Source organism: Aptenodytes patagonicus, chromosome 1, assembly GCF_965638725.1.
Source record: "Aptenodytes patagonicus chromosome 1, bAptPat1.pri.cur, whole genome shotgun sequence".
Classification (NCBI taxonomy): domain Eukaryota; kingdom Metazoa; phylum Chordata; class Aves; order Sphenisciformes; family Spheniscidae; genus Aptenodytes; species Aptenodytes patagonicus.
This window is the reverse complement of record NC_134949.1, coordinates 142,906,437-142,932,933: the sequence shown is the minus strand read 5'-3', so window position 1 is coordinate 142,932,933 and position 26,497 is coordinate 142,906,437. Positions and strand designations below refer to the sequence as shown.

At 40.9% G+C, this 26,497-nt stretch overlaps 1 protein-coding gene across 4 annotated transcripts in view; it reads left to right on the top strand.

Moving 5' to 3' along the window:
• The window catches only part of FRMPD4 (FERM and PDZ domain containing 4), a 325,375-nt gene extending 322,152 nt beyond the window's left edge, over positions 1-3,223 (top strand). For 3 of the 4 annotated variants that reach the window (XM_076357583.1, XM_076357572.1, XM_076357594.1), the window contains one exon: positions 894-3,223. In XM_076357583.1, the coding sequence (XP_076213698.1) occupies positions 894-2,245 (1,352 nt within the window). In that variant the 3' untranslated portion in view covers positions 2,246-3,223. Of the gene's footprint in view, positions 1-888 lie in introns of all 4 variants that reach the window. The other variant, XM_076357602.1, reaches the window with a different exon arrangement.
• Positions 3,224-26,497: the final 23,274 nt, after the last annotated feature.

Below are 26,497 nucleotides of genomic sequence, written 5' to 3'. Positions count from 1 at the left end.
CCATAGTCACTTGAGTTCCAGGATACTTGTTAGATTATGAGATGACTTCACAAGGTATATTAATGTAGGAGAGGAAAAACTGTGATTCATTTATTATGTATCTTATATGCTATTTTAGCAGATTGTCAAAAACATGCCAGTATGAATAAAAAGCTCTAAATGTAAGGATGAGAAAATGTCACTATCTTATTAAGCATGTGTTTACTTCACCATCTGATAGTAGGTGCTTCCTTAAAGAATAATTTACATATAGAACCATTACCGCATTTTTCAGTTCCAATTTCAAGAGATTTTATGAACTTACTGTTACAAAAAAATGCGGTTTTTCAGAGGTAGCATTGGAAATGCTTTCAGTTGGGTTTTAAATGTTTCCCTCTTCCTGGGTGGCAACCCACAATAGTGTGTGAACACATGAAAATCCGAAAGTGGAACAGACTAGGAGCAAGAATGAGAACTGTTATTTCTCTGCCAAAAAACCACATAAGCAAACCAAAATTACCATGAATACCGCTTTCCATACCCTCTCAGGTATAGTTAAAGGAGGCTTTTTAATCTGAAAATACTCATCTCATTATTTAATAGAAAATATCCAATCCATATATTGGGGGAGATTTAGGAAGTTTTAGAGATGATTTTCTGTTCCTTTTTTTAAACGAGTCTGCTGTGGTGGAATGAACAATTAACTCTTCATAAGTTGTTGATAGATTGAAATACAAAAGACATGAGGAACTAGCAGTGAATCTTTTGTGAAATATTTTGAGGAATGGAGACCACTGGGAAATACCAAGAATCCATTTGTCCTGACTGTTAAAGATATTTAAAAGTTCAGTCTCTGAATATTATCAGGGTGATGCTTAATTATTCTGTCTGCTCTTCTACTACCCCTAGTGTAGCTTTCACAGAGCCTGAAAAGGGAAGACAAGGAGGCATGCCTACAGCTTTTCCTAGACAGCCTCTAGCTGACTCCATCATGCTATCATCCATGCTATCAGAATCAAAGGTGCCAAGTCAAAATCAAGACTCTTGTGACATTCCCAAAGTAAATCAGGCTTGTGGGGCAACAGTTAGTTTACGGCCATATGACATGATAGGAGGAAGCCTCAGGATGCCGCACAACAGGAAAGTGCTGAGACGCAGCAGCAGCATCATTGGAGGATCTGCAGGCATTGAGATGCTGTTTGAAAAGAAGGCAGCCGCAGCCAGCTTGAAATGCCTGGACATCACCCGAAGGGACGAATCCAAGTCAGAGAGAAGGGTGGAACTCCCCCTGGGCAAAAAGCTGTCAAAAAGTTATTCCCAGAGTTGTGTGTACGTCAGCACTGATAGGAAGGACAGTAAGAGGTGTTCGGGCACAGGCACCGGTCAGAAGGACTCCAAGCAGTGTCGAACATTGCCCTTGCGGAAGCTGGACACCAGCGCCTGGAGGTGTCATGGACCCTTTAGCTATTGTTTCCTAAGCAGAGGAAACGATGACAATGATGATGAAGATGATGGAGACAGCCATCAGCTCTCATGTCTCTTCGAACCGCAGCTCCCGTGTGAGCTCGCAGAACCAGTCGGTCAGTCGTTTTCCAGTGAAAATGAGCAGAAAGTCTTGGAGTCCCCGAAAGCTGCCGAGCCCCTGCAAGATGAGGCAGTCAATGCGCATGAGAAGAGCAGTGCTGACATCCAAGGTGGCCAAATTGATGTGAATCTCAACGACGTGGCCTTCGATGCACGAATCACACGAATAAATGTGATGAAAGAGAAGACGTATGCAATGCCTGATGGATTTATTGCAGCACAAAAGGATGCCAATGAGCTACTCTCACTGGTCCGAGCAAGTATGGGCAAGAGAGAAGATTTACATCCAGAAACATATGACCTTAAACTTTCTAAGTACAAACAACTGTTATCTATGGAATCGAGACAGTTGGGAAGTGCCTGCAGGAAAATGGCCATGGCTGATAAAAGCCCTGAGGAAATGCTTTTAGCTATGACTTCCAGCTTTCAAGTACTCTGTTGCTTAACAGAAGCCTGCATGCGTTTAGTTAAAGTCATGAACTCTGAAACACAGCAGCAGGAAATTATAGCTAAAATAGACGAGGTTGTAATCAACTACATTTGTCTTCTGAAGGCTGCAGAAGCAGTGTCAGGCAAGACCTCCAGTGATCCTAGCATTAAACTCTTGGCTCGACATTCGACTACCATGGCCGCTATTGTAAGCACACTAACACGTTCTCTTAAAATGCTTTTAAACAAATAAAACACAAAAGTCACTTCATAATCTACCTTTGCAAAGCCATACATAAAAAACTTTTATTTACTGTATGTGTATGAACTAATGTAACAAACTCAGCTTTCTCTGTATATTTTGTTATTTTATATAAAATAGGTATGAGATTAAAAAAAAAGTTAAAATACTGAACACTGACAAAAGTAATGACCAGATCTGTCCTTCCGTTTATACAAAAACAAAAGCCAAAAAAAAACCCCTCCCCAAGACCAGAAAAATGAACAGAAAAAATCCCATGTAGGAGCAAATTGATGTTTGGCTATTTTTCATATAGTCAAATCTATGGTCGTATGAAGTGAACTTTTAAAGCCTGTTATGTCAATGAAGTTGTTTTCTGTTTCATCCAGGTTTTCACTTGGAGAATGCTCCATGTTTAGAAATGAGAAATTAAATCATAGTGTATATAACATAATATTTAATGTTTTAAAATTATAATTTTTAAGCATTGAAAATAGCAAAAAGACATTTAAAATCCAAGAGACTATTATAACTTACTAGAGTATATATATATAATAAATGACTCTTTTGTTCATACGGCCTGAATTACCTGATTCTTCTTTTCTAGGAAGTTCTATATTAAAAAAAAAAAAAAGAAAAAGTATTGAAAATACCAACTTCAGAGGGTATCTGATGTATTGAACGTTACAGTGTTGCATTTCAGATAGTGAAGGTAACTGTGGAAGACGGAGGACACAGAAATCAGAGTGTCGTCGTTCTCTCTGAAACAAAAGGTTGATGCCATACTGGTCAGACCAGAATGTGTAGGGCAGGTCTCCACCCTCCTTTCCCTGGTAAATGAGAGAGAGGACCATCAGGAAATTCCTATGCTGTTTACTGTTTCATCATATATCTATGGTGCATCTGAACAACATGAACTGCATCTATTTTGTTAAATATTTTATACTTCATATTTTATGATTCTGAATGTTTAACTGTAAATAAGTTAGAAATAAAAGGAGGTTTTCAGAATACAATAAATATCTCTGAAATATTTCCAGCCAGAGACAGTTCTTCTCTGAGTGATGACAAAGGCAATTTGTGAGTAACCTCTCCCATCTGAACTTTACCAGAAAACATTTTGTAGTCTTGCGTTTGAGAGACAGCCAAAGCAAAAGCTCTCAGTTTCACCTGGCAGATAGGCTTTCACAAGAGCATCTGTTAAACTTTTCAGTCACCGAGGAGCAGCAGCCCTTGTGGAAAGTGCAGAATACCATTCTCCAGACTGGTGTAGGTAATTTTCTCATAATGTCACGTGCAAAGAGTATAACTGCTCTGTTTTGAATACTTACCCATTCAGCTGAAGCACATGCGAAGCTTTCTCTGCTGAACTAGAAAGACTAAACCAACAAAATTAAGTTTTTGCCAAGGAACTATTTTCTTGCGTAGAGTGATGCACTTCACTATGAAACCAAGGCGTGCTTTTTCCTCTGACTGCAGAGAAACGTCTCCAGAAACACAGTATGAGAAGCTTAATCTGTTGTCCGTAGGAGAAGAATCTGGTTTCCTAGACCGATTCACTTAGCACGTGGACCCACTCTGGAGGGCAGCTCAGAGGTAGGCTGCAGGCTGAATTACGTTGGTGGTGGGCGACAGCAGTCTGTCCTGTCCCATGTGGTGCTCGCACTCGGTGCTCTCATTCTGGCAGCCCTGGCAGTGGGGCTGTGCGTGCTGCTCTTCTGCTGCAAGTACCAGTGAAATTCTTTCTGTGGTTTTTGAGTATTTCATACTGGGGAAAAATACACTGAATTGTTGTATTGGTACATATTCCTTCACTGTTCTGTGCGTTTATGTAAAAATTTCATCAGTGATTCGGAAATACTAAATTTCAAAAATAGATTTAGGATTGTCACAACTAAGCATCAACACAGATCATAGGGATGTGGCATTTCAGGGTTGCTAGTCCAGTCCTTTTCATTCCGCTCCATTTCATAAATTGATCTAATTTTATTTCAAAGGTAAGTAGATTTTTGTCCTTACTGTTTAAGAACTTTTCTGATTGTAAACCTGCTCATTTTTCTCCCTAAGGTGAACTATGGTCTTTTTTTTGTGGCAATATTTTTTAGGTTTAACTAGTGGGGTTTTTTCCCTCTCCTTTTTAATACATTTTCATAGACTCATAGAATAATTTGGGTTGCAAGGGACCTCTGGATTTCATCTAGTCCAGCCCCTGCTCAAAGCAGGCCTAATCAGATCAGGTTGCTCAGGGCCATTTCAAGTTGGACACCCTCCAAGGATGGAGATCCCACAACCTCTCTGGGCACCTGTTCCAATATTTGACAATCCTTATGGGTAAAAAAATAAAAATTCTTTATGTCTAATCAGAATCTTCCATGTTCCAACAATATCCATTGCCTTTCATCGTATTACTGTGCACCCTTTAGAAGAGTCGGGCCCTGTCTTCTCTGGTATCCTTCCATCAGGTAGCTGTAGGCTGCAATAAGGTCTCCCCTGAGCCTTCTCTCCTCCAGGCTGAATAAACCCAGTTCCTTCAGCCTCTCCTCGTATACTGTGTGCTCCAGCCCCTGACCAGCATGATGAACCTCCGCTGGACTCAATGGTGTGACTTCAGAAACTGCCACCGTGTTCCCGGCTCAGTTTTGATAAATAGGATCATCCAGCCAAGCTCTCCGAGTTGCCTCTTAGAAGGCAGCTTCTCTTTCCCCCAGGATTTTAGATATCCCCATCCGATACCCTGTGAATGTCTTTTTCCTAATCTTTCCACACAGAATTATATGCAGGCTTTTAAATGCTGCCTTATGAGGACTTTGTACGATGACACAGCTGCTGGAAATAATTTGTCTGCGGTCTCCTAGAATCACATGTATTCACAGGCATATTAGGTTGGTGGCTCACAATCATCCTTTGTCAGTAAGTATTTTCATCTGTCTTCTGCTTGTCCTGTCCAGCTAAGGAGATCCCTGGATGATAATAGAGATAACTGTTAGTAATTCTAAAGTGTATGACCTTGCACATCAGGTGCTACTGAATTATAACCTATTTCTGTTAATCTTAAGCATTAAGGTGTTCTTGTCTTCCTTTGTGGTATCCTGATTGATTCCTGCATTAGTTGTATGTCTCAACTTCATGTCATCAAGAAATGTCACCAGTATGTACCTACTTCTTGCACGAAGTCCGTGAAGAAATACTAAATAAGATACTTTTGTCTGGAATATACTATACTTTTATACATATTTATATATACACTGTATGTTTAGTGATTTTTTAACTTGACAAAATGACAGGCATCTTCATGTTCAAGTCCCTGAGTTCAGGCTATTTTCTAAAATAACATTTGGCAAAGTTTGCCATCTTGAAATTAAGAAACAAAGCTGCATACCTACATCTCTTTTCCTTGTATTTAATTGAAACTCCATCAATTCACAATCACTGGAAGATCCAGAATGCTCCGTGATGTCCTCACTGCTCACCAGAGATGTAATACTCTCTCTTACACTAGCACATTATTTGAAGCTGAGAAATGGGGTCCTGAGTAACTTTGTCACTTACACAGTTTGTATCTGTGAGAGACCCTATGACTGCACTGAAATCCAGTTAAAGTTAGTATTTCATCAGGGATTAATTTGGCTCGACAGGGTATAACTGTAGCATTGTAGCAGCATATGTTAAAAGCCAGAGCCTCGTTGCACTAAGCACTAAACTGGTACAAAGTGAAAACTTGGTTCATGTCACAAGTAGCTTATTGCTGAGCGTGTGGCCCTAACATTAACCAGTCTTTATAATTTGCCACTCCAAGTTCAGGAGTAGCTGTTCTGCACAAGAAGAAAGTGATCACAAGCTTCCACTGTGCTACCTGTGGAACAGCCCTACTGTGCTTTCAGACCTAGATTTGGCCAAAGCAATAGAGAGCATGAGGCACTCGCCATTAAAAAATAAAATAAAATAAAGGGGTAATTACATTTTCCTGTAGGTGTTCTCAAGGTGGAACGTGAAATTTTCTGTCAGTGCTGATAGAATTTGGGAGACGCTGATGGGTGAAAATTCATGAGACTCGGTAACAGCACTCCTTTTGGAGACTTTGAAGCAATGGGTTCTGGGGAGAGCAAATTTAGGGTCACAAGATCTAGGAGCGAATCTGATTTCATAAGGAAAAAAAAAAAAGGCAAACTAACCTAGCAGCCTGTTTTACTATAGTAGATGTAAACCTTTCAATATTGATTTTGAAGTGCACTTCTATTCTGAAACGAGACTGCTATTGATGGCACATTTTTATGCAATAGGCCATATTTAGTTGCATTTAAAGTTCATTTTGTCATTCTGAAAAAGTATTTATTTTCAGCCCACAGGGTTAAGGAAGAGTAAAAATGAATGTGTTAATGTCTCCTGCTCCACTAATAAAAATCTTCTAAATACTTTTTTTTAAGTGGTTGTCCTGTCCTGGGTTTACGTGGACCTTATTGCTCAGGTTGGGGGATGTTCGCTCTTTATGGTACCTGCACTTGCAACCATCTTCTCTCATTCTCAGCACGTTATATTTGACAGACATTATCTAGAGCTATTTCAGTTTTTTGCAACAGCCAACCAAGTTATTTCTTGTTCATGTAATCTTCATCAGTGTCTTCTTTTGAGATTACCTTCTTGCCTTGTCTGATCTGTGAGATTTGAATTATATCTTGTCACCTGTATAAGAGATGCCTTTACTGCCTCAGCATAAGGCATGCGCCTGTGTGATCCCTTTGCCATGCTTTTAAAAGTGGAATGGGAGGGCATCAGAAGCTTAGACAGTAGCCTGAGAATCCACAAAAGCCTCTTCTCATCTGTGAGGCCAAAACCGCAAAATGCTAATATTGGCCAAGTTGGAATACTTGCCACCATTCTTGGCACCAGTGAAGGGCTTTCATTCTGACGCAACCAGAAATGGTTGTCCTAAGACTTGTGCTCAAGGAGGCACTTCCCCCTAAACTTCCCATCATGTTAAGATGAAGGCAGGACCTCTCACCAATCGAAGTGACCAAGGGATTACGGCACAAAGTCCCTAAGTCAGCATTGCTGTTCTTGAGGTATGAAAGCTATCTCTTGTGGTAGCAGCATCAAGGTATTTTCCACTGGGGAATGACCCTTAAATTTTCTCCAGCTTTCCAAGAAGTAGCATTAGATGTATTCTCTCTGGGTTTGACAGTCTGGGCAACAGGATCAAACAGGGACTGGCCAAAGGACTGGAAGCTTCACATCAGTATCATGGAGTTCCACTTCATCTGAACTGCATGCAAGGCTTTCCATCATACCTAAAGGTGTTCACTCAAGTGAGGACTTCACCACTCAACTATCCTTTTTTAAACTTGTTAACATGGAGAGGGTGTGCAGAGGTTTTCTTTCTTTCTTCCAGAATTTGATTAGCCCTTGGCAGAGGGGCACAGAGAACTGGACTCATTCATTGGTAGTTCATCTACCAGGCCCTCCCCAACTTTCGCAAAAACTCTGTCTCAGCTCTACCAGTGGATAAGGAGTGGTGTCTCTTTGATATAGATCAGTTTGTGTCCCACAACACTAATCTCAGTCTTTCCTGAACACTCTTTCATGTGTCTTCAATGCTTTCATTAGGGTAGTTCAGCGATCAGGCTGCCTCTTGGACAATTCCCCGATAGTGTGGTTAAAGCATATCCTCCAGGACCTTTGTTGCCAGTTTCAGTCAAGGTAAGGCAGCACAAAGGATGCCCACTGCAGTGATGGGACAGAATTTTAATATCAAGGCCTAATCCCTTTCTCAAATAGACTTCTGCTGCTACTCCGGTACCTGTTATTGCAGAACGTGGGCTGTTCGGCTCATCTCAGTCTTGAAATGCTTTTCTCCGTGCTGCAGATGCAGGAAGGCTCACTCTTTCAGCACTCAATATTTCTCTCTAGTCAGAGACAGCCTTATAAGTAATGGAAGGGAATTCACGTTATTAACTAGGTTAGGCTTTTGGGTTGATGAGTTTGTTGATCTTTCTTCTCTTCCCATCATTTCAGACTGTTCTGACTTACCTGCTCAAACTGAAGCAGTCTGGTCCTTTGTTGTAAGTTCCTTACCCTTAACTGAAGTCAATTTAACATCCGTCTCAGCCTTGGGCTCTCAGATTATCGAGATGTTTCCCTCTGCCATGCCAGTGAGTTATGGGAATTTGAATTTGGTGTTCCACGTTCTCATGGATTCTCCTTCTCCATAAAGGTGGCTTGCTTTGTTGTCATCTCCTCTGTTAGAAAAATGAGAGAAATTCATATCCCTGTGGTTGTTCCTTCTTTGACCTTATTCTTCAAAGACAAACCATCTCTTAAGATGCTGAAGGTAGTGTCCTAGTGTCACTTTGATTTATTTATGTTTTCCTTCACGTTCCTTTATGCTTCTAAGAAACATGCCTTATTTTGTATCTTTAATAGGAAAAGAGCTCTCCTTGTATTTGTCGTCCACACTTTCTCAGAACATACAGACTGTGTATACCTCTGACAGATCCAGTGGTTATCTAAATGGATGGTTGGGTGTTGCAGTATTTGCTATAAAACTTAGGAATTGATACTTCCAACTGAGTATACAGCTTCTGTGAGACCGTTGAGTTACTGAACTGCTATATCTCTACCATTCTTTCCCCAGGCACTGTGCCATCTCTGATGAGCTGCCTGAAGAGCTGCCACAGCACTTGGTAGAGTCAATCTAGAAGTGCTGTTTGCATGAGGGACATCAAGAACCTCTGCTAGACAATTTATGGCAGGTAATTGTATAAAGTCGCACAGTGTGAACAAACGTGGATATTAATTTGAGTGAAAAAAAGAAAGAAGACATCCTGAGCTCTATTAGCAGGGTTTCCTTCAATGTTTTAGATGGTGTCTCTGTGGCTGAGAAAGAACTAAAACGGTTTATGGCATGCTATGTTTTTCATGCCATTGTGCCAAAGGTGATGACAACCGTATGAATACGTCCTCCATGGTTACTGCAAAAGGAAAATCTCTGCAGTCTGGAGTGATAAGGTGTAGGTGTACCCTCAGAACAGATTTATTTATAGACCATGCATCCTAAAGAAGACTAATTACTGGTAAGTTATGTTTCTTTCCCGAAGGCCAATCTATTCTCTATTCCACCTGTGAATTACCATTAAAGGATAATAGGACAGCAGTCTGTATCAACAAAGGTGGAATTAAGCTTACAATAATAAACAGTATTATTGTTTCTTACTATAAGCAAAGGGCTGAAAGAAGATAGTTGCCTCTAATACAGAATTTGCAGAGAACTGGTAACAAATATAAAAAACTTTTATATCATGATTTGATACAGGAGACACTGAGATGTTACACAATGGTTTTTACGGTGTTTTTCAAGTTGCTCTTCAGAGAGAAAAGATGTTTTCTAAATCCTTTTTGGCAGTGCATTGCAGGGTTCATCCATATTGCTTATGCCTTTAAAATGACAGCATGGGGTGACAGTAAATGTCACCAAAGTTTTATCCTTGAAAGCGTTCTTTTAGCACTTCCAGTGCTAAACTGTAAGTTTGTATGTAGGATAGGTTTGAAAGTGGTGTGTTTAGATGTTAATGCTGACAACCTGAAGGCTTCAGCCAGTGCTCCAGGCTTTGATTTCAGTAGAAGTGCTGAGTTCCTTAATATAAATTAGGAAGTCTTCCAGTGTCCATGGAAGGACGTGATCTTAGCACTGCCTCACGGGAATCCTATTTTCCAGATGGCCAGGACTGTGTTTGCTGAAAGAGATGCCAAAGGATCCAGTTTTACTTTGATTCTTCTATTGCCCGTGAAATGGCAACAGGTGCAGCTGAGGATCTAGTCTGTCCCTGAGTCGGCAGTGCAGAAGTCATGGATGCCTGAAGAATTTCCTGGTCTGTAGTTTTGCTGAGACTGATCATCCTGTCATCCTCTCTGCAATTTCTGATACCTCTTGAATCTTCATGGATGGCCCAAAGAACTGACAACCTTCAGGAAGAACAGCCCCAACATCAAACTTTTCCTACATAAATCCATGCTTACTTCTCCAGGTTATCTTCAATTGCTCTCTGCAGTAAGAGCAGAAAACTGCTTGTGCTCCCTCTCTTGGTTCTAGTCCAGACTCAACATGTTTCAGTGGAAAGCTTTAAAGCTTTCCAGCCCCTTTGAATACTTATTTTAGGGCTTCTGCTACAGGTCAGTTCTACAAGCAAATATATTACAGGCACAAATGTAGTACGGCTAATTGTACAGCTGATGTTCTCCTTAATAGTGCTGAACCATCACTGCCTGAAGAAGCCAGATGTACCTTATAACTTAGAATCATAGAATCATAGAATCATTGAGGTTGGAAAAGACCTCTAAGATCATCGAGTCCAACCGTCAACCCAACACCACCATGCCCACTAAACCATGTCCCTAAGTGCCTCATCTACTCGTCTTTTAAATACCTCCAGGGATGGGGACTCCACCACTTCCCTGGGCAGCCTCTTCCAATGTTTAACCACTCTTTCAGTAAAGAAATTTTTCCTCACGTCCAATATAAACCTCCCCTGGCGCAACTTGAGGCCATTTCCTCTCGTCCTATCGCTTGTTACTTGGGAGAAGAGACCAACACCCACCTCACTACAACCTCCTTGCAGGTAGTTGTAGAGAGCGATGAGGTCTCCCCTCAGCCTCCTCTTCTCCAGGCTAAACAACCCCAGTTCCCTCAGCCGCTCCTCATAACACTTGTGCTCCAGACCCCTCACCAGCCTCGTTGCCCTTCTCTGGACACGCTCCAGCACCTCAACATCCTTCTTGTAGTGAGGGGCCCAAAACTGAACACAGTATTCGAGGTGCGGCCTCACCAGGGCCGAGTACAGGGGCACGATCACTTCCCTACTCCTGCTGGCCACACTATTTCTGATACAGGCCAGGATGCCATTGGCCTTCTTGGCCGCCTGGGCACGCTGCCGGCTCATGTTCAGCCGGCTGTCGACCAGCACCCCCAGGTCCTTTTCCGCCAGGCAGCTTTCCAGCCACTCTTCCCCAAGCCTGTAGCGTTGCATGGGGTTGTTGTGGCCGAAGTGCAGGACCCGGCACTTGGCCTTGTTGAACCTCATACCGTTGGCCTGGGCCCATCGATCCAGCCTGTCCAGGTCCCTCTGCAGAGCCTTCCTACCCTCGAGCAGATCAACACTCCCGCCCAACTTGGTGTCGCCTGCAAACTTACTGAGGGTGCACTCAATCCCCTCATCCAGATCATTGATAAAGAGATTGAACAAGACCGGCCCCAAAACTGAGCCCTGGGGAACACCGCTCGTGACCGGCCGCCAACTGGATGTAACTCCATTCACCACAACTCTCTGGGCCCGGCTGTCCAGCCAGTTTTTGACCCAGCGCAGAGTCCACCTGTCTAAGCCGTGAGCCGCCAGCTTCTCGAGGAGAATGCTGTGGGAGACAGTGTCAAAGGCCTTGCTGAAGTCCAGGTAGACCACATCCACAGCCTTTCCCTCATCCACTAGGCGGGTCACCTGGTCATAGAAAGAGATCAGGTTGGTCAAGCAGGACCTGCCTCTCATGAACACATACTGACTGGGCCGGATCCCCTGGTTGTCCCGCTCATGCCTTGTGAGCGCCCTCAAGATGAACCACTCCATAATCTTCCCCGGCACCGAGGTCAGGCTGACAGGCCTGTAGTTCCCCGGATCCTCCTTCCGGCCCTTCTTGTAGATGGGCATCACATTGGCAAGCCTCCAGTCGTCCGGGACCTCCCCCGTTAACCAGGACTGCTGATAAATGATGGAGAGTGGCTTGGCAAGCTCCTCCGCCAGCTCCCTCAGCACTCTCGGGTGGATCCCATCCGGCCCCATAGACTTGTGAGCATCCAGGTGGCGTAGCAGGTCATTGACTGCTTCCTCTTGGATTATGGGGGGTTCATCCTGCTCGCCGTCCCTGTCTTCCAGCTCAGGGGGCCGAGTACCCTGAGGATAACTGGTCTGCCTGTTAAAGACTGAGGCAAAGAAGGCATTGAGTACCTCAGCCTTTTCCTCATCCTCAGTGACAGTGTTCCCCCCCGCATCCAATAAAGGATGGAGATTCTCCTTGGCTCTTTTCTTGTCATTAATATATTTGTAAAAACTTTTTTTGTTGTCTCTAACGACAGCAGCCAGATTGTGTTCTAGCTGGGCTTTTGCCTTTCTCATTTCCTCTCTGCATGACCTAACGAGATCCCTGTACTCTTCTTGAGTTGCCTGCCCCTTCTTCCACAAGTGGTAAACTCTCCTTTTTTTCCTGAGTCCCAGCAAGAGCTCCCCGTTCAGCCAGGCCGGTCGTCTTCCCCGCCCGTTCTTCTTACGGCGTACGGGGACAGCCTGCTCCTGCGCCTTTTAGACTTCCTTCTTGAAGATCGTCCAGCCTTCCTGGACCCCTTTGCCCTTCAGGACTGTCTCCCAAGGAACTCTCTCAACCAGCGTCCTGAACTGGCCAAAGTCCGCCCTCCAGAAGTCCATGGTTGTGGTTTTGCTGGCCCCCCTCCTTACTTCACCAAGAACCGAGAATTCTACCATTTCATGGTCGCTAAGCCCAAGACGGCCTCCGACCACCACATCTCCCACCAGTCCTTCTCTGTTAGTAAACAGCAGGTCGAGCGAGGCACCTCCCCTGGCAGGCTCACTTACCAGCTGTGTCAGGAAGTTGTCTTCCACACTCTCCAGGAACCTCCTAGACTGTTTCCTCTCTGCCGTGTTGTATTTCCAGCAGACGTCCGGGAAGTTGAAGTCCCCCACGAGAACAAGGGCTAGTGATTGAGAGACTTCTGCCAGCCGCTTGTAGAACGCATAGTTACCTATGCAGGGCACTACTTGGATTAGTCACCTAAATACAAGCTATTTATCATACATATTTTGGCTTTTTGTAACTGTGATTTCAATTTTCTTTCATACATTGCAGATAATTATATTTACTTCTTCTTGACTTACACTTTTTTTTTTCATCAGACCTTGTTATTTCCTATTTTATTCCTCCTTCCTTTCATTGTTAACTTTTTTACACTTGAAAACCATGTCTTAAAAAGAGATGTATTCGGTATGTTTCTCATCAAGGATGCATCACAGGGTTTTGCTTTTAAAAGTAGTTCCTGCCTTCTAAAAAGGAAAATGTTTACTGCAGCATCTTCTCTTTAAATCGCTGAAACAGAATATTAAATAGAAAATCTTCTTTAAATATATGGAAGAACTACGAGAGCAGGGCAGCAATGCCTTCCTTGAGGAGTCAGGAAGGACAAGTATCCACCAGAACAAACAAGGGCATGTCTTTCAGCTGCTTCATTTGTACACTGATTGGACTTCAGGTAAAATATGGTGTCTGGAAGAAAAACCCCAACCTTTGCCTTGGAGATGCTTCCGTGGAGATTCCTGCCAGCATGCCCTCCAGAAGGAGAAAGTTGCATCTGGTGGAAAGGTTCAGGAACCTCCACCGATACTCGGAGAATGTTGTGAGGAGCCTTGGACAAGTGAAGTGTCTCTGTGGAGGCAGCCTGCTCAGCCCACATGGCTCTGCTTGTGGCGTGAAGGTAAGATTGCAAATTAAATCCTTTTTCGCATTTTATAAAGTCATTTCCAATGCTGCTGTTCTTCCTCCTGACTGAATTTCTCCTGCCAGTCTTACTGATTTAAAAAAAGAATAGTTTTGAATGTTTTTTCTCTCCTCTCTTGCTGTATGAAAGACCCACGTAAATGAGTAAATTAACTACTGGATGATAAAAAGAAAACTGATTTTACCCAAAGGCTTGTCTTGCATGTAAAACAATACATCACTATAGTCAGTATAGGTTTATATATTTGTTTTACTATAACAATTGTAGTATAATGAGTAAAAATTGTTAAAAGAAACTTAATTTTGTGTAACTGAGTTACCCACTGACAATTAAACAACATCTGAAGATATTGTGGTCTATATTTTTTTGTTTATTTGCTAATTTTTTAAGCTTTATTTTTCCTTCCCTGCTTATTCTGAAATTCAGGAAAATGCAGTTTTCTTTGCAAAGCTTGTTGAAAAGGAATCTCCTTTAAAATTACATTATTCTTACTGAATGTCCTTATTTGTACTTCGCAAGTTAAACATGAATATGTTGGGAGTCTTTTTCCTTGCAGAATAATTTGCACCATTTATATCTCTTATGTCCATAGGACCTTTGGATTGAAAGGTGCCGCCTTCTCACTGAGTCTAGTTGTGTTTTCTCAGTGCAGGCAGGCAGCATCAAGACCCATCTTAAAAGCACCTGGGGTTTTGATGGTCTTTCTTTGTAGAAGGCTGCTCCAGAACATCACTGATGTAAGGTTTAGGGACCTGCTTTTAATTTCTAACCAAAGCCTAGGATAAAAGGCTAGTTATAATACTACATTTTTGATTTAAATAGTTCTCTTCTGTCACTGATGCTTGTACATCAAATTCCAAATGAGATCTGACCCATCTTTATATACTGGTATTATAACTTCTCTATCTATGGAAAAGTCCTTGTCTGGCACATCATAGGATCCCATTTGTCTTTCATGCCTGAAGCGTACTGGTGGCTTAGAGTCATTCTGTGAATTACTAGTATGCTCACTTCTTTCTCCTCAGTGAATTAAAACTGTTGAACTCCTAAGTTACAGTGGACCTTTTTTCTGTCCCCAGGGTAAAATTCATCTTACTTGACTTCAGTTGTCTAAATGCTGGGTATCAGGTATAAATCACCTAAACACTCTCTTCAGTAAATGCAGGAAGAGAAAGAGGCATCTCCATAGGTGCATTCAAAGATGGCTGGGATAAATCACCTCCTGGATGTGCTTTTTTCTCTCTTTCTGTTGACAAAATAGAGAGCCTAGACAACCAGCTCAGTCTCAGTGATGAATATAGGGAGGTGAATATCCCCCCCCATTTGTCACTGTGCTGTTTTGAATTTTAATTCACGTCCATTAGTATTTGTCAAGGTCACCTACTCTTCACTTTTGCTAGTGACATCTGATCATCACCGAACTGATGATGCCTCCCATCTTTGAGTCAACAAAGTGCCTTCAAAGGCATGAGGCACATTGTTTCTCCAAAAGAAATTCATTCAAATCGAGTGATGTGCAGCTATTTCCCATATCTGTTTGAGGATGTTATTTAGCCAGTTAGGCCACATATCCCAGCTTTTTAGACTTTTTCCTTGTCTAATTGTTTGCCTTCTTCGTACTCAACATTTCTTTATATTTTGCTTACCAAGTTTTATTATGCTGTGAGAATTTATAGAAAAGTTTTGTCAAAGTTACTGTGACTGGATAAATTTGTGTGGTCACTTTTTGTATTTTTCATGCTGAGTAATTCTGAACTTGGTTTCTTTTGTTTGATCTTTCTGCCGATTTAAGACTGAACAGAATATGAATTCCACCAAAGGTGCTTAAGAACGAAGCTACAGCTCAATTTAGCAGCGAACAGTAAGGAACAGTTCCAGAACTCCTAGTAATATGGAAGGTTTACTTGGAGTTGCTAGCGCTGAATATCGCTCGCTTAAATGCACTCGAGGTTCTTGAATCTCATAAATTTCTTTTACTGGATAATTAGTGGAATGTGGTTAGTGAAACAGGAAAATTTAGGATTCATTTAAACAGCTGGAGATGTTTCTATTAGAGATGTTCAAATGTGAGCTAGTCGTGCTGGGCTCCCTTCAGACTGGAGAGAAGTAGGCACTACTAGATGCTACTCACGTCACTTGAAAGTAGACATCAAAAACAGGTAAGTGGATTCACATCTTGGAAATGCCCATTTCTCTCTGATGAATTATTAGGGGAGCCAGAGATAACCAGCTCAAATGTTCATGCTTGCCTTGTAGATGTTTAAAGTTGTATGTTCTTAATGCCAGCAAATGAAAGAACTCAGCTGGGCAATTATAAGGGTATTGAAATTTATCGATTTGGAAGGTCTATGAAGCTTTCTACATCTTTCTCTTTTTTTAACATCTACCATTATTTTCATGGTGTTTTCCCTTCCTACTTTTATGTCATGGTGTCCCATTAGCCCTTCTGAAAAGCGTAATCAAGCCAGTAGAGGACAGCATGGATGAATAACTTTGAAAATACTCCACAACTTGGTGTGGATTTTATTTTGTCACCGTCATGCCTATACTCGTTCAAGTTTGGATGTACCAGCCTTCTCAGTCTCTCTGAGTGAGCCCCAGCACTGTCTGCCAGAGCTCCTTGTACACAGACAACACACTGCCTCCCTAAGCGCTGGAGATAAAGCAATGAGCTTTGGTAGCCTGAAAGGGAGTGTTTAGGTTCTGTATGAATCTCAGTATTTTATTTAGCACCAAACTTAAATAGGAGTGTTTAACAGCACTTCATAATTGTTCACGGTTTAACAATAGATCTTTCTGAATCCTCATTAGTATTTGTATAGAAATTACATAAATTGTATTTTGCAAAATTTAGAGCGGGCAGGATTCCTAACTACATCTTTTCTCATATTTCTAAATCCCGGATCAAGTAAATTGCAGATCAGTATTGGTAAATAATACCAGTAATAAATAGTAGAAAAAAGGCAGATGGAGAATGTGAAACATTATTTCAAGGATAATGTCATAGTTTTAAATGAGAAGTCAAAAGACTATTTCCCTTTTCTTAGGCAAATGCCATGGTTTTTTGTAGAACATATGTTGATCATTTGGCAGAAGTTCACAAAACCTTCACGTAGTTCTTACATTCTGATTCAAAGGCTGAGGTTTTGTACAAATGAATCTCACAATCTCAGATGGGCCATTTTATGGGATTGTAACAGCTGTTTGTTTAATTTTATTGTTCAGGATGCACATCAACTTCCATGAAACTACTCACGTTGCATATTCATAGCTTTCGTTAAATCTCTTTCTCAGTTCAAAATGGCCAGGTATGGTGTCTACCTGAAGGTTAAACTTTTTTAAAAGCTGTGAGTTTGTTGACAGAGAGCAAAGTACGTTCTGATGGTTTTAAAATACTCTGCCAGCACTTCAGAAAAGAACTACAAAAGCAATGCAGACACGTTCACTCTTTACTTTGAATGTGCATCATCAGTGATGTCAGTGGGACTCCAGTAAAGCAGTTGTTAATTAACTTATGTCCCTTCTTTTGGCACTGCAGAATAAAAGCACAAAATGTAGGAGCAACCTGAAGAGCAAACATTAATTTGTTTGTTTCTTTATTAATAATTTATCTAGAAATGTTAAAGATATTTTAAAGTTATCAAATTCTCCCAACCTGTGGCAACATTTCTAGGACCAGACCCCATCAGTCTTGCTCCATCTGGATCGTTATGATACAAGAGTTACTGTAAGGCTTGCTCCTGCAAACACTTCTTGACCTAGCACGAGTTCAGTTTTGGCTGGCAGCTGAGAGTGACGGTGTCCTTTTGAATTATGCCTCTGCAAACAGAAAAGAGAGAGGCTGCAAACCTAAAATGAAATTAATTTGAATTCTTTAAAGTTGTTTTATGAGCTCTCCTGCAAACAGACAATCAGAACATAATGGTGGTTCTTATATGAAGATCAGAAAGTAAAACAGACCCTAAAAAAACCAACCCTAAACCCCCTTATTATTCTTTTCAAATTTGGAAGAAACCTATATGGAATAAATATTGGAAAATAGATATTATTTCAACATCCTTAATTTATTAAGGCCAGTTCCTTTGTGTGTGGATAATTGTTCCTTTAATTTAAAACAATGGCCACCGCTTGCCTGTTTAGATTTCCCCATTTGCTCATTTCACTTAGTGAAAAGTGTTGAAGAGTCGGAACTGAGATTTGTTTTATATCAGGAAAAAACAGAGGCTTTTTGAACTTCTTGTGTCCTCCAAGGGGTAAACTATAGAGAATGCTGTGAGCCATCCTAGAAACAGCAACATGTCGAATTTCTTTGACAGATAAAAGAGTAGAATCCCATTCTGTACAGCCATATCAGGTTGGTACCTTCTTCGTGTATCTTTCCCTTCTACATGTCCTGCTTTATACGCCATCCCGGTGCCTGTGCATTGAACAAGAGTTCTGCAGAAATCATGCATATGGGAAAGGGCAATATAAATTTTGCAGAGGCAGGCAGGTTTAATTTTGAAGTGTCCTAACTTTTGAGTGCTTGACTTAGGACCTTCCCTGATTTTTTAAATTAATTTTTAAGCGATTTTCTAGAGTTAAAAAGCCCCAACAAATCCCTTTACGTGCTGTATTGATATTCACACAGGTTTTGTACCTGCTCCTCCTGGATAGCTGTTCTGCAACATCGCTCCTTCCATAGCTAGAAACTTCATTTTTATCTCCAGATTAAAATAATACTCATCTTTTTTGCCACTGGGAACTTCTGAGCAGTTCTCTTCAACCTCTGATAGCATCTTTCCACTTCACATAGAGTCAGGTTCGCTCTGGTTCTCTTTAGCTAAATTCAACATGCTCTTTTAACATTTTGATATAGGAGATTCTTCAGAATCTACTTAATCAGGCCACTGATAGTCATCTATCTCTACTGACAGTACCTCATATGTGCGTAATATGATCTCATTTACATTTTTCAGTATCAGCATATCAGTAGCACCTAATCATTCTGGCATTGATTAGTGCCAGCAGTTAAGGTTGTTACCATTATCTGTTGACACTGTACATTTATCCCACTTCTATTACTTCTAGTCCCTAAGGACATCTGATTTTTCCAAAATTTTATCCTGATCTTCCTCTCTAAAAAAACCAAACCAAACCAAACAGAAAAACAACCCCAACAAAATAACACTGCTATAAAAAAGTTGTGGAATCCATACTAAGTACCTCAGAAGTAAGTTCATGTAGTGTAAAGAATTGAAGAGTGAAAATTTCACTTAATGAAAAGTTTTGAAGCGTTACAATTGAGATTCATGTTTCTCAGCATGGCTATATCACCAAATGGACAAAATTGTTTAATTTAGCTGACCAAGAAATTTTTACACTTTTCTATACTTCCTTTTGGAAACACTGGAGACTTGCAGTAGAATAAAAGACAGGAAAGACAGGGAAAAGTAACAGTCAATATAATTTTCTACTGTACAAAACGGGGCGCAGAATTCCCGTGTTGAAAGCAATGCTCATAAAAAGCAATGGATGTCACAGGAGGCTCTTTCCCAGTTACATGAGATCGTCACTCGAAATACGTATGCTACAGACTAACAGGTATTATGCCTTCTGAACCCCACAAAGGAAAGCAATACAGGAGCTCAGCCATAAGGCCTTACTCCTGCAATATCCGAGATGCAGAGTCACAGCATCACTCAGGTTGGAAGGTCAAGTTGCTCTGGGACCAGCTGATTTTTTAGTATCTCCAAGGACGAAGATTTCACAGCCTCTCTGGGCAACCTGTTTCAGTGTTGGACCACCCCAGGGTGAAGTAGGTTTTCCTGTCTCTAATCAGAATTCCCCACGTTCCAGCTTGTATCCGTTGCTTCTCCTCCTGTCACTGTGCACCTTTGAAAAGCGCCTGGCTCCACCATCTCTATAACCTCCCAGTAGGTGGTTGGAGACAGCAGCAATATCCCTCTGTCTTTTCTTCAGGCTGAACCAGCCCAGTTCTCTCACCCTCTCCCCTTCCATCACGTGTGCCGTCCCTCTAACCATCTTGGTGGCTCTCCGCTGGATGCACTCCAGCGTGTCAGTGTCTTTCTTGTACGGAGGAGTTCAAAGCTCTGCACAGCACCCCAGAAGGGGTCTCACGAGTGCTGAGCAGAGGAGGAGGGAAAGACTTGCCTTGGCTTGCTGCCCACACTTCTGCTAATGCAGCTCAGGATGCTGTTCACGTTCAACTTGTTGCCTACCAGCACCCCCTTTTTCTACAAAGCTGTCTCCCAGCCAGTTGTCCCCTGGCCTGTACTGGTACCTGGGGTTATTCCTCCCCAGATACAGGGCTTTCCCTCTGTACAGGACCCCAATACACAGACCGAGTGAATCTGCTGCTCTTAGCCCAAAGGTGCTGTTGTTCCCGAAAGCCCAGCGCTTTCACGTATCCTCGTAGAACAGTTCACAGAGTATGTGAGCACTTCTAATTAACAGCTTGGTTAATATTTGTAGCCAGCGTTCATAGTTATGTTCTTTTTTACTTTTTGTATAATTTTTCAGTTTTGACTTGGAAGGTTTTATCTGGAAGATTTTATCTTGGAAGTTTTTATTTAAGACTAGGTCTTAAATTAAGACTGGGCTGAACTTCCAGAATGTCTCATCAGACTGTAGAAAAGATCTTCTTATAAGGGATGGGCATCCGGAGCTGTATAAAGACAGATCAGATGTCTTGCAATTATCTTAAATTCAGTGTGCCTTTAACAACAGGCATGCCAAACAGCTGTGCTAGGTCAAATGAGAAAGTCACATAACCGTAGATGAAAGTTGTCATGAGAGTAATATTGACAGTATTTTTAAGCTGGGAACATTTCTGTTTCACAAATGGCAAAGAAACAGAACAATGAAACCCATAAACCAAAAACCCATCAGACATACATGAATAGCTTTCAAGCTATTTCAATGTTTCAAAGGGAAACAAAGGTGCAGAGTTTAGGCAGTTCTCAAAGAATTGGACTTTGCCTGAAATGTGTCAAAGCCCAGTTGAGCAAGCAGAGACGGGGGAGGAATGGTGACATAGATTAGAAGATACCCGAAATCCCAAGGAGAGGGAATGGTGACATAGATTAGAAGATACCCGAAATCCCAAGGAGAGAGTTCCCAGAGGAAGTGGAAAAAGAAGACTAGCATCGTACTAGCAAAGAAAACTGTTGTCGCCTTTCACTCTTAAAAATAGCACTGATTAGGAGCCTCAGTGAGCGCGCCAGTCCTGGCAAAGCAGAAGTATTGAATACAAAGATGACTTTTTTCAAGCAGATGAAACATCGGCAAAGCTTGAAGGTGGGGAAGAGCAGAGAAAACTAGGAAGTAGGATGAGAGGTTCAGACTTGAGGATGAGGACTCAGTGCCATTGGAACCTCTTTGCAGCATTGAATTGTGTGACCCATCCAAGTGGAACAGCCCGTTTTCCAAGCAGGATGGGAAAGAAAGCGACTAGAAATGATTCCAGTATTACATAAAAACTCATGCCATTTTTTCATGAAAAGGTGAGAACTAAGGCTGGGGGATGGGTAGAGGCAGGGACAGCCAATGTGTTCAGATTGAAGGGTCTAGGGAACTTCAAGGTCTCTGCTGTATTACAGCAGTGTCACCAGCAAGCATGAATGGTGAGTCTCAGAAAAAAGTATCTTTGAAGAGAGGCAATGCTTTTTTTTTCTGTCTTCTCATTAAAAGGTTTCTGATTTCACCAGAAGAAATTGAGTTATTTTACAGTAATACTGAGTCTTTTATTTGATTTTCATAGCCAAACTCTTAGTTTTAGTTCCCTTATACATTAAATACCTGACCAAGTGGAATTGGGAAGAGACTGTGTGTGACAATTCTACACAAGAAAAATAAAACTCTTTTACAGTCATGCATTTAAGCATGAAAAATTTGTTTTCTTTGTGTCTGCTGGATCAGGTAATATGAAAGCTAGATAGCTTCTTATTACAGTCACTCTACTATCTTTAGATTTCAATTGGGGGGGGGAAAGAGAAACAGTGCAGTTGTTTAGAAATATTTTTACTATGACCTCAAGCCTGTCTTCCAGAAGTGAAAGCAGCAATCAAAGTGAAATCAAATGTTTGAGTACAGACTTTTTCTCTTTTCTGCACTTTTATTTAGAGCAAGAGGAGAAATGAAATGGAAATGGGAACAAAGAATGAAAGATAATACAAAGTATAAAATGATCAACAGAAAAAACAGCAAGAAATAATTTTTCTTGTACCCAACTTGAAATATTCTATACTCTTTACTGTAAAAATGAACAGATATTTGCGTGGACTTCCGAAGTGTATGTGTGCGCATATAGTTGCAAATAAGTTTTTCCAAGACTCTGATTTCAAAGGTGTGCTATTCTCCAGTCTCAGTAATTATGTAGGTCCATTAGGTCCATTAGACTAAAGAAGGGAGGGAGAAAGAGAAGGAAAAAACACTTCAATGGGAAGTAAAAAGAAAAGTTGATTCTTTACTTAAATATTTGCTTCACTGTAGATTAGACCTACCCGGTTCACAGCAAGGGAAACCGTTTAAGCTCTATTGTTATTATTTTCTCTATATGCAGCTTACCCTAGTGGATTGCTGCAATATCACTCTCTGACCTCAAAAGATAGACCTCAAAAGATAAAAGCCCATCAGGTCAGTAGAAGAATTTTTTAAGTCAGAGTACATGGCAAAGAAATAATTATAGATGAAAAATTTGCAAATTTAGTTTTATCAAGACTTTTTATTACAGAAGGAAAATTCACTCAAACTGGCAAATACATCTTATCTCTGATATTTTCAAGTTTGATATTTAAATCATGACATGACTTTTAACAAAAAGCACACAGAAACTAAGAAAAGTAATGTTTTTACATTATTTTGGTTTTGGTTATGTAAAAAAAAATCACTGGTGACAGAAGATTAGAAGATAGAGATTATGTTCTTAAAAGACTCAAAAATCTAAAGTTAAATTGTGGTGCCACTTTCAATTGTCTTTTCTCATTCCACATTGTCTCAAGCTACCCAGGAAAAATAGATGCTGCCCCAGTTTGAACAGGTTATCATGTAAGCAGCAGCATCTGCACCTGTTAGATGTATTTTGTGGCTTTATTGAGATCTCTTGAGTATGTACAAAGTGTGAGGGAGAACAGCTAATAGTTCTGGAATATATCCTAATTAATTTTGAAACAAATATTCACTTCTGTTTCTTCTGTGCAAACACTCAATCAATATTTGATAGCCATATTGACAGCCTGGTATTTTGAGTGGCTTGGTTACATTAGAGTAGTCTTGTCTCAGTCTGTCACCTTAAGCTTTTCAATTATTTTCAGAGTCTCAGATAAGCTTGACTGAAAGACTTAATCTTTTTGTTCATGTATTCATTAAAGATGGCATCAAAATCAATCCTTCATTAAGATCTGTTGAACAAGGCCATTGCTGCTACAGAAATGTAATGCTACATCTCTATCCGGTGTGAATCAAATGCTTAATGGGAATATCTTCTGATTGCTAATGTCTCCTTATTAGCAAACGTATGAAAGGAAAATTAATCTTAGTAGACTCTTATCAGGTTGAACAAGCAAATCAGAAGACCATTACGGGGCATATTTATCTTTATTCCAAGAGCTAGAACAGTCAAGAGAAAAACCACAGAAATCACTTAAGGAAAATCCTGGAAATAATATTGTGCATGCAAATTATGAGAGTAACAGGCAGATCTGAACTTTCTCAAAGCTCATAGCTGTTCAGAAACAGATTTTAGCATCTGTTTCATATCAGCCTAAATGGAGATGAAGTGGAAAGCAAATATTTAATATGAGCCTCTGAATCTCACAATAGAATACAAAAGTTTGGTACAGATTATTTTAACTGAATTTACCTTTGAAAATGCGGGATGAACTGACTCTGCTTATTCATTTTGTTACTCATTCTACTGCCACTTCTGGACCAAAAAAGCCCCATTCTAAATTCATAGATGCATCTTTTGGCACAGTGAAAGGCAAAGAGAGCTGGTTGTTGCATCTGTTTGTTTTCAGACAGAACTCCAACTACGATGTTTTTGCATTAACACTCAGGATGGCATTTATCAGACAAATACTAATCATTCCACCTTCACTTTATAGGCAACAGAAAAACAAGGAGCAATTCTGCAACAGAATTCCTCTCATCCTAATGAAGATATCTAAAGAAGCCAGATTATTTGTGCCCAAGAAACGCTGGGTTTTTTCTCCCCTGACTCTAAATGGGAGCTGTGTAGTGGGTCAGGGAGGCTGGTGCAGTTGTAAAAGTCTAGTTTGTGAATGTGTAAATGTTGATGAGATGAATCCTACCACTAATGGCAGTTTGCTTCTCATTTGCAGGACTTTCTTTGCTTTATAGCCCAGCTTTATCTGAATGGGCACATCTTGAAATCTTTGGCTGCAGCCCAGGTTTTGGAGAATTTTCAGATCTAGAAAGACAGGGAAAAATCTTACATTACATTTAACAGCAGAAATTTTACTGGATGAGTTTAAAAGGAGAGAAAGCTTAAAAATCAAACAAAAGAAAATAAGAAAGCACGATTCGTGTAAAGTTTTCTGTGTTGTTACAGGCCATTATGCAGGTGTTATTTCCTGTGTTCAGCTTATATTACATATTTGAGGTTAAGTCCTGAACTTATGCAAACTTAAACATGGTTAGATGCAACCCTTGAATACTTCTACTGACTTCAGGAAGTCAGTGTAATCCTCTGATTTCAGTGCCTCACCTCTTTCAGTTCTCATTTTTCTAGCAGCTTTTCAGCTCCTATTTTTAAGTGCCCTGGCATAAGTTCATAAAGCCCATTTAGGCAGAAAATCACTAAGTACTCTCCAGCCCATTCCTTAATATTTTAGTCAGAAGTGGCATCTATTATTAGCTGTGCTAAACACCTCATCACAGGTCTTTATTAGTGAAAGTTGTGACAAAAAAAAAAAGCACTCTTGGCTTTCCAGCTATTACCTACCAATGGCTTTCCCTCTCTGTGAGACACAGGCCAGTATTGTCCTGCTCCACTCACTGCCAGCATGCTCATGGAAACGATTCTTGTCAGCCTTGGTAATATCTTGCTCACCGAACCTGATTTAGTGCGAACATCAGCAGCTTCGTAATGCAACTGTTTGCCTCCACCAAGCCCAGCTCTACCACACTTGCTTTCCCTGAATGTTCCTCTTCAGCCGCATCGTCTCAATTAGGTGGAGGGCATTTGTCTAAGTCCAGACTTTTCAGGTGGAGGAGCCTTGCTGCTCTGGTTAGTTCCGTTCTTTAGATGTATCTAACACTGGAAAAATACTTCCATCCACTCTGTCCTGGGGACTGCTATTCAGAGCCCTATTCTTTGGGCAGCCTGCCCCAACCTATGCTCTCTGACAGGTATGAAAATGGGGAACCCAACCGAGAATAAAAGTGGTGGTATATGCTCATCTCCAAGGAAAGAAAAAAAACAACCAACCAAAGAATTCATTAACTCCCGCTTAAACGAAAGCACAGAGAAACATCATCATCAGGGTATGCCCTAAAAGTTCAAAATAATAGGAGTAACCATTTTAAAAGTGGCATTTGAGAGTGAATTCCAGAGAGAGGAAAAAATCTCCTTTTTTAACATGTAGAAGCTGAACACCTTTGCTAATATTGACTGGTATCGTGAAAGGAGAGACATGGATGGTCAAAAAAACTGGCCCTAAATACATTTCTAGGTTAACAGCAACATCCTAACTCCTGTTTGCAAAGTCCCAGGTAGCCAAGGAAAACTGTGGAGCCCCAGTGTCACCAAGACAGACACCTAATGCCCCCTAATTAGGAGAATGCCAGTTTGCATCAGCTCCCTTGACCCATGATTTTGAGCGACACCCTGAATGAGAACAGTCTAGAGACTGTTTGTATACAGAAGTGTTGAAACCGCCTGGCTAGCAAAGGCAATTGTCCTCGTTACTATTGCTACCATCTGTATTTCGTAACCGCTGAAGGTCACCAACTGGGAACTGAATTAACAAGAAAAAAACCACCTCAAACAAATAACCCTGCAAAAGGAAGATCTTACTCTTGCAATATCCTCCGGTTGCTAGCCTGATTAGGCAGGACAGGCCTATCTTAGCAAATTTGTTCATATCCTAATATAAGGGAACGTGTACAGAAAGTCATTGTAAGAAGAAAGAGATTTAGGACAGGGATCATCAGCACCGGGCCCCAGGTTTCTCGTTATTCTCATGAGGTCTTTCTGGTGGTTGATCTGGGAGTAGCAACAACTGTCCTTTGGAGACACTCAACAAGAAAAATTTTGACCCCAGTGTATCCCTCTGCTGCAGCGGCAGGCAAGTTACCGCCATCTCACCAACGTTATTGAAAGTAGGGCGTGCATTTTACAACATCAGGTAAGCAGAAAGCACAGAGCCCAGGCCCTTCGGAAGCTCTGCTATTGATTACAGAAGTGCAGGACTTCGCCTTTAATCTCTATCTGCTTTTAAGCATGTCTCCAGCAATGAATGTACTGTGTCATATCTGAAGTTTGAAAAGCTGCCGAGAATCCTGGTATGTGGTTTTCATAAACGCGTTTGAAATTCAAATTTCAATTGAATAACTAATTTAGAAAAAATGTATTATTCTGCAGTGCATTGTGTGGCAGTAATTATGTGACAAATTTCAAGTTACAAAGTGTAAACATTTTTGCTTGAGAACTCTGAGGAGGTGCTCGTATTTTGTAATAGTGGAAATGTTTCTTT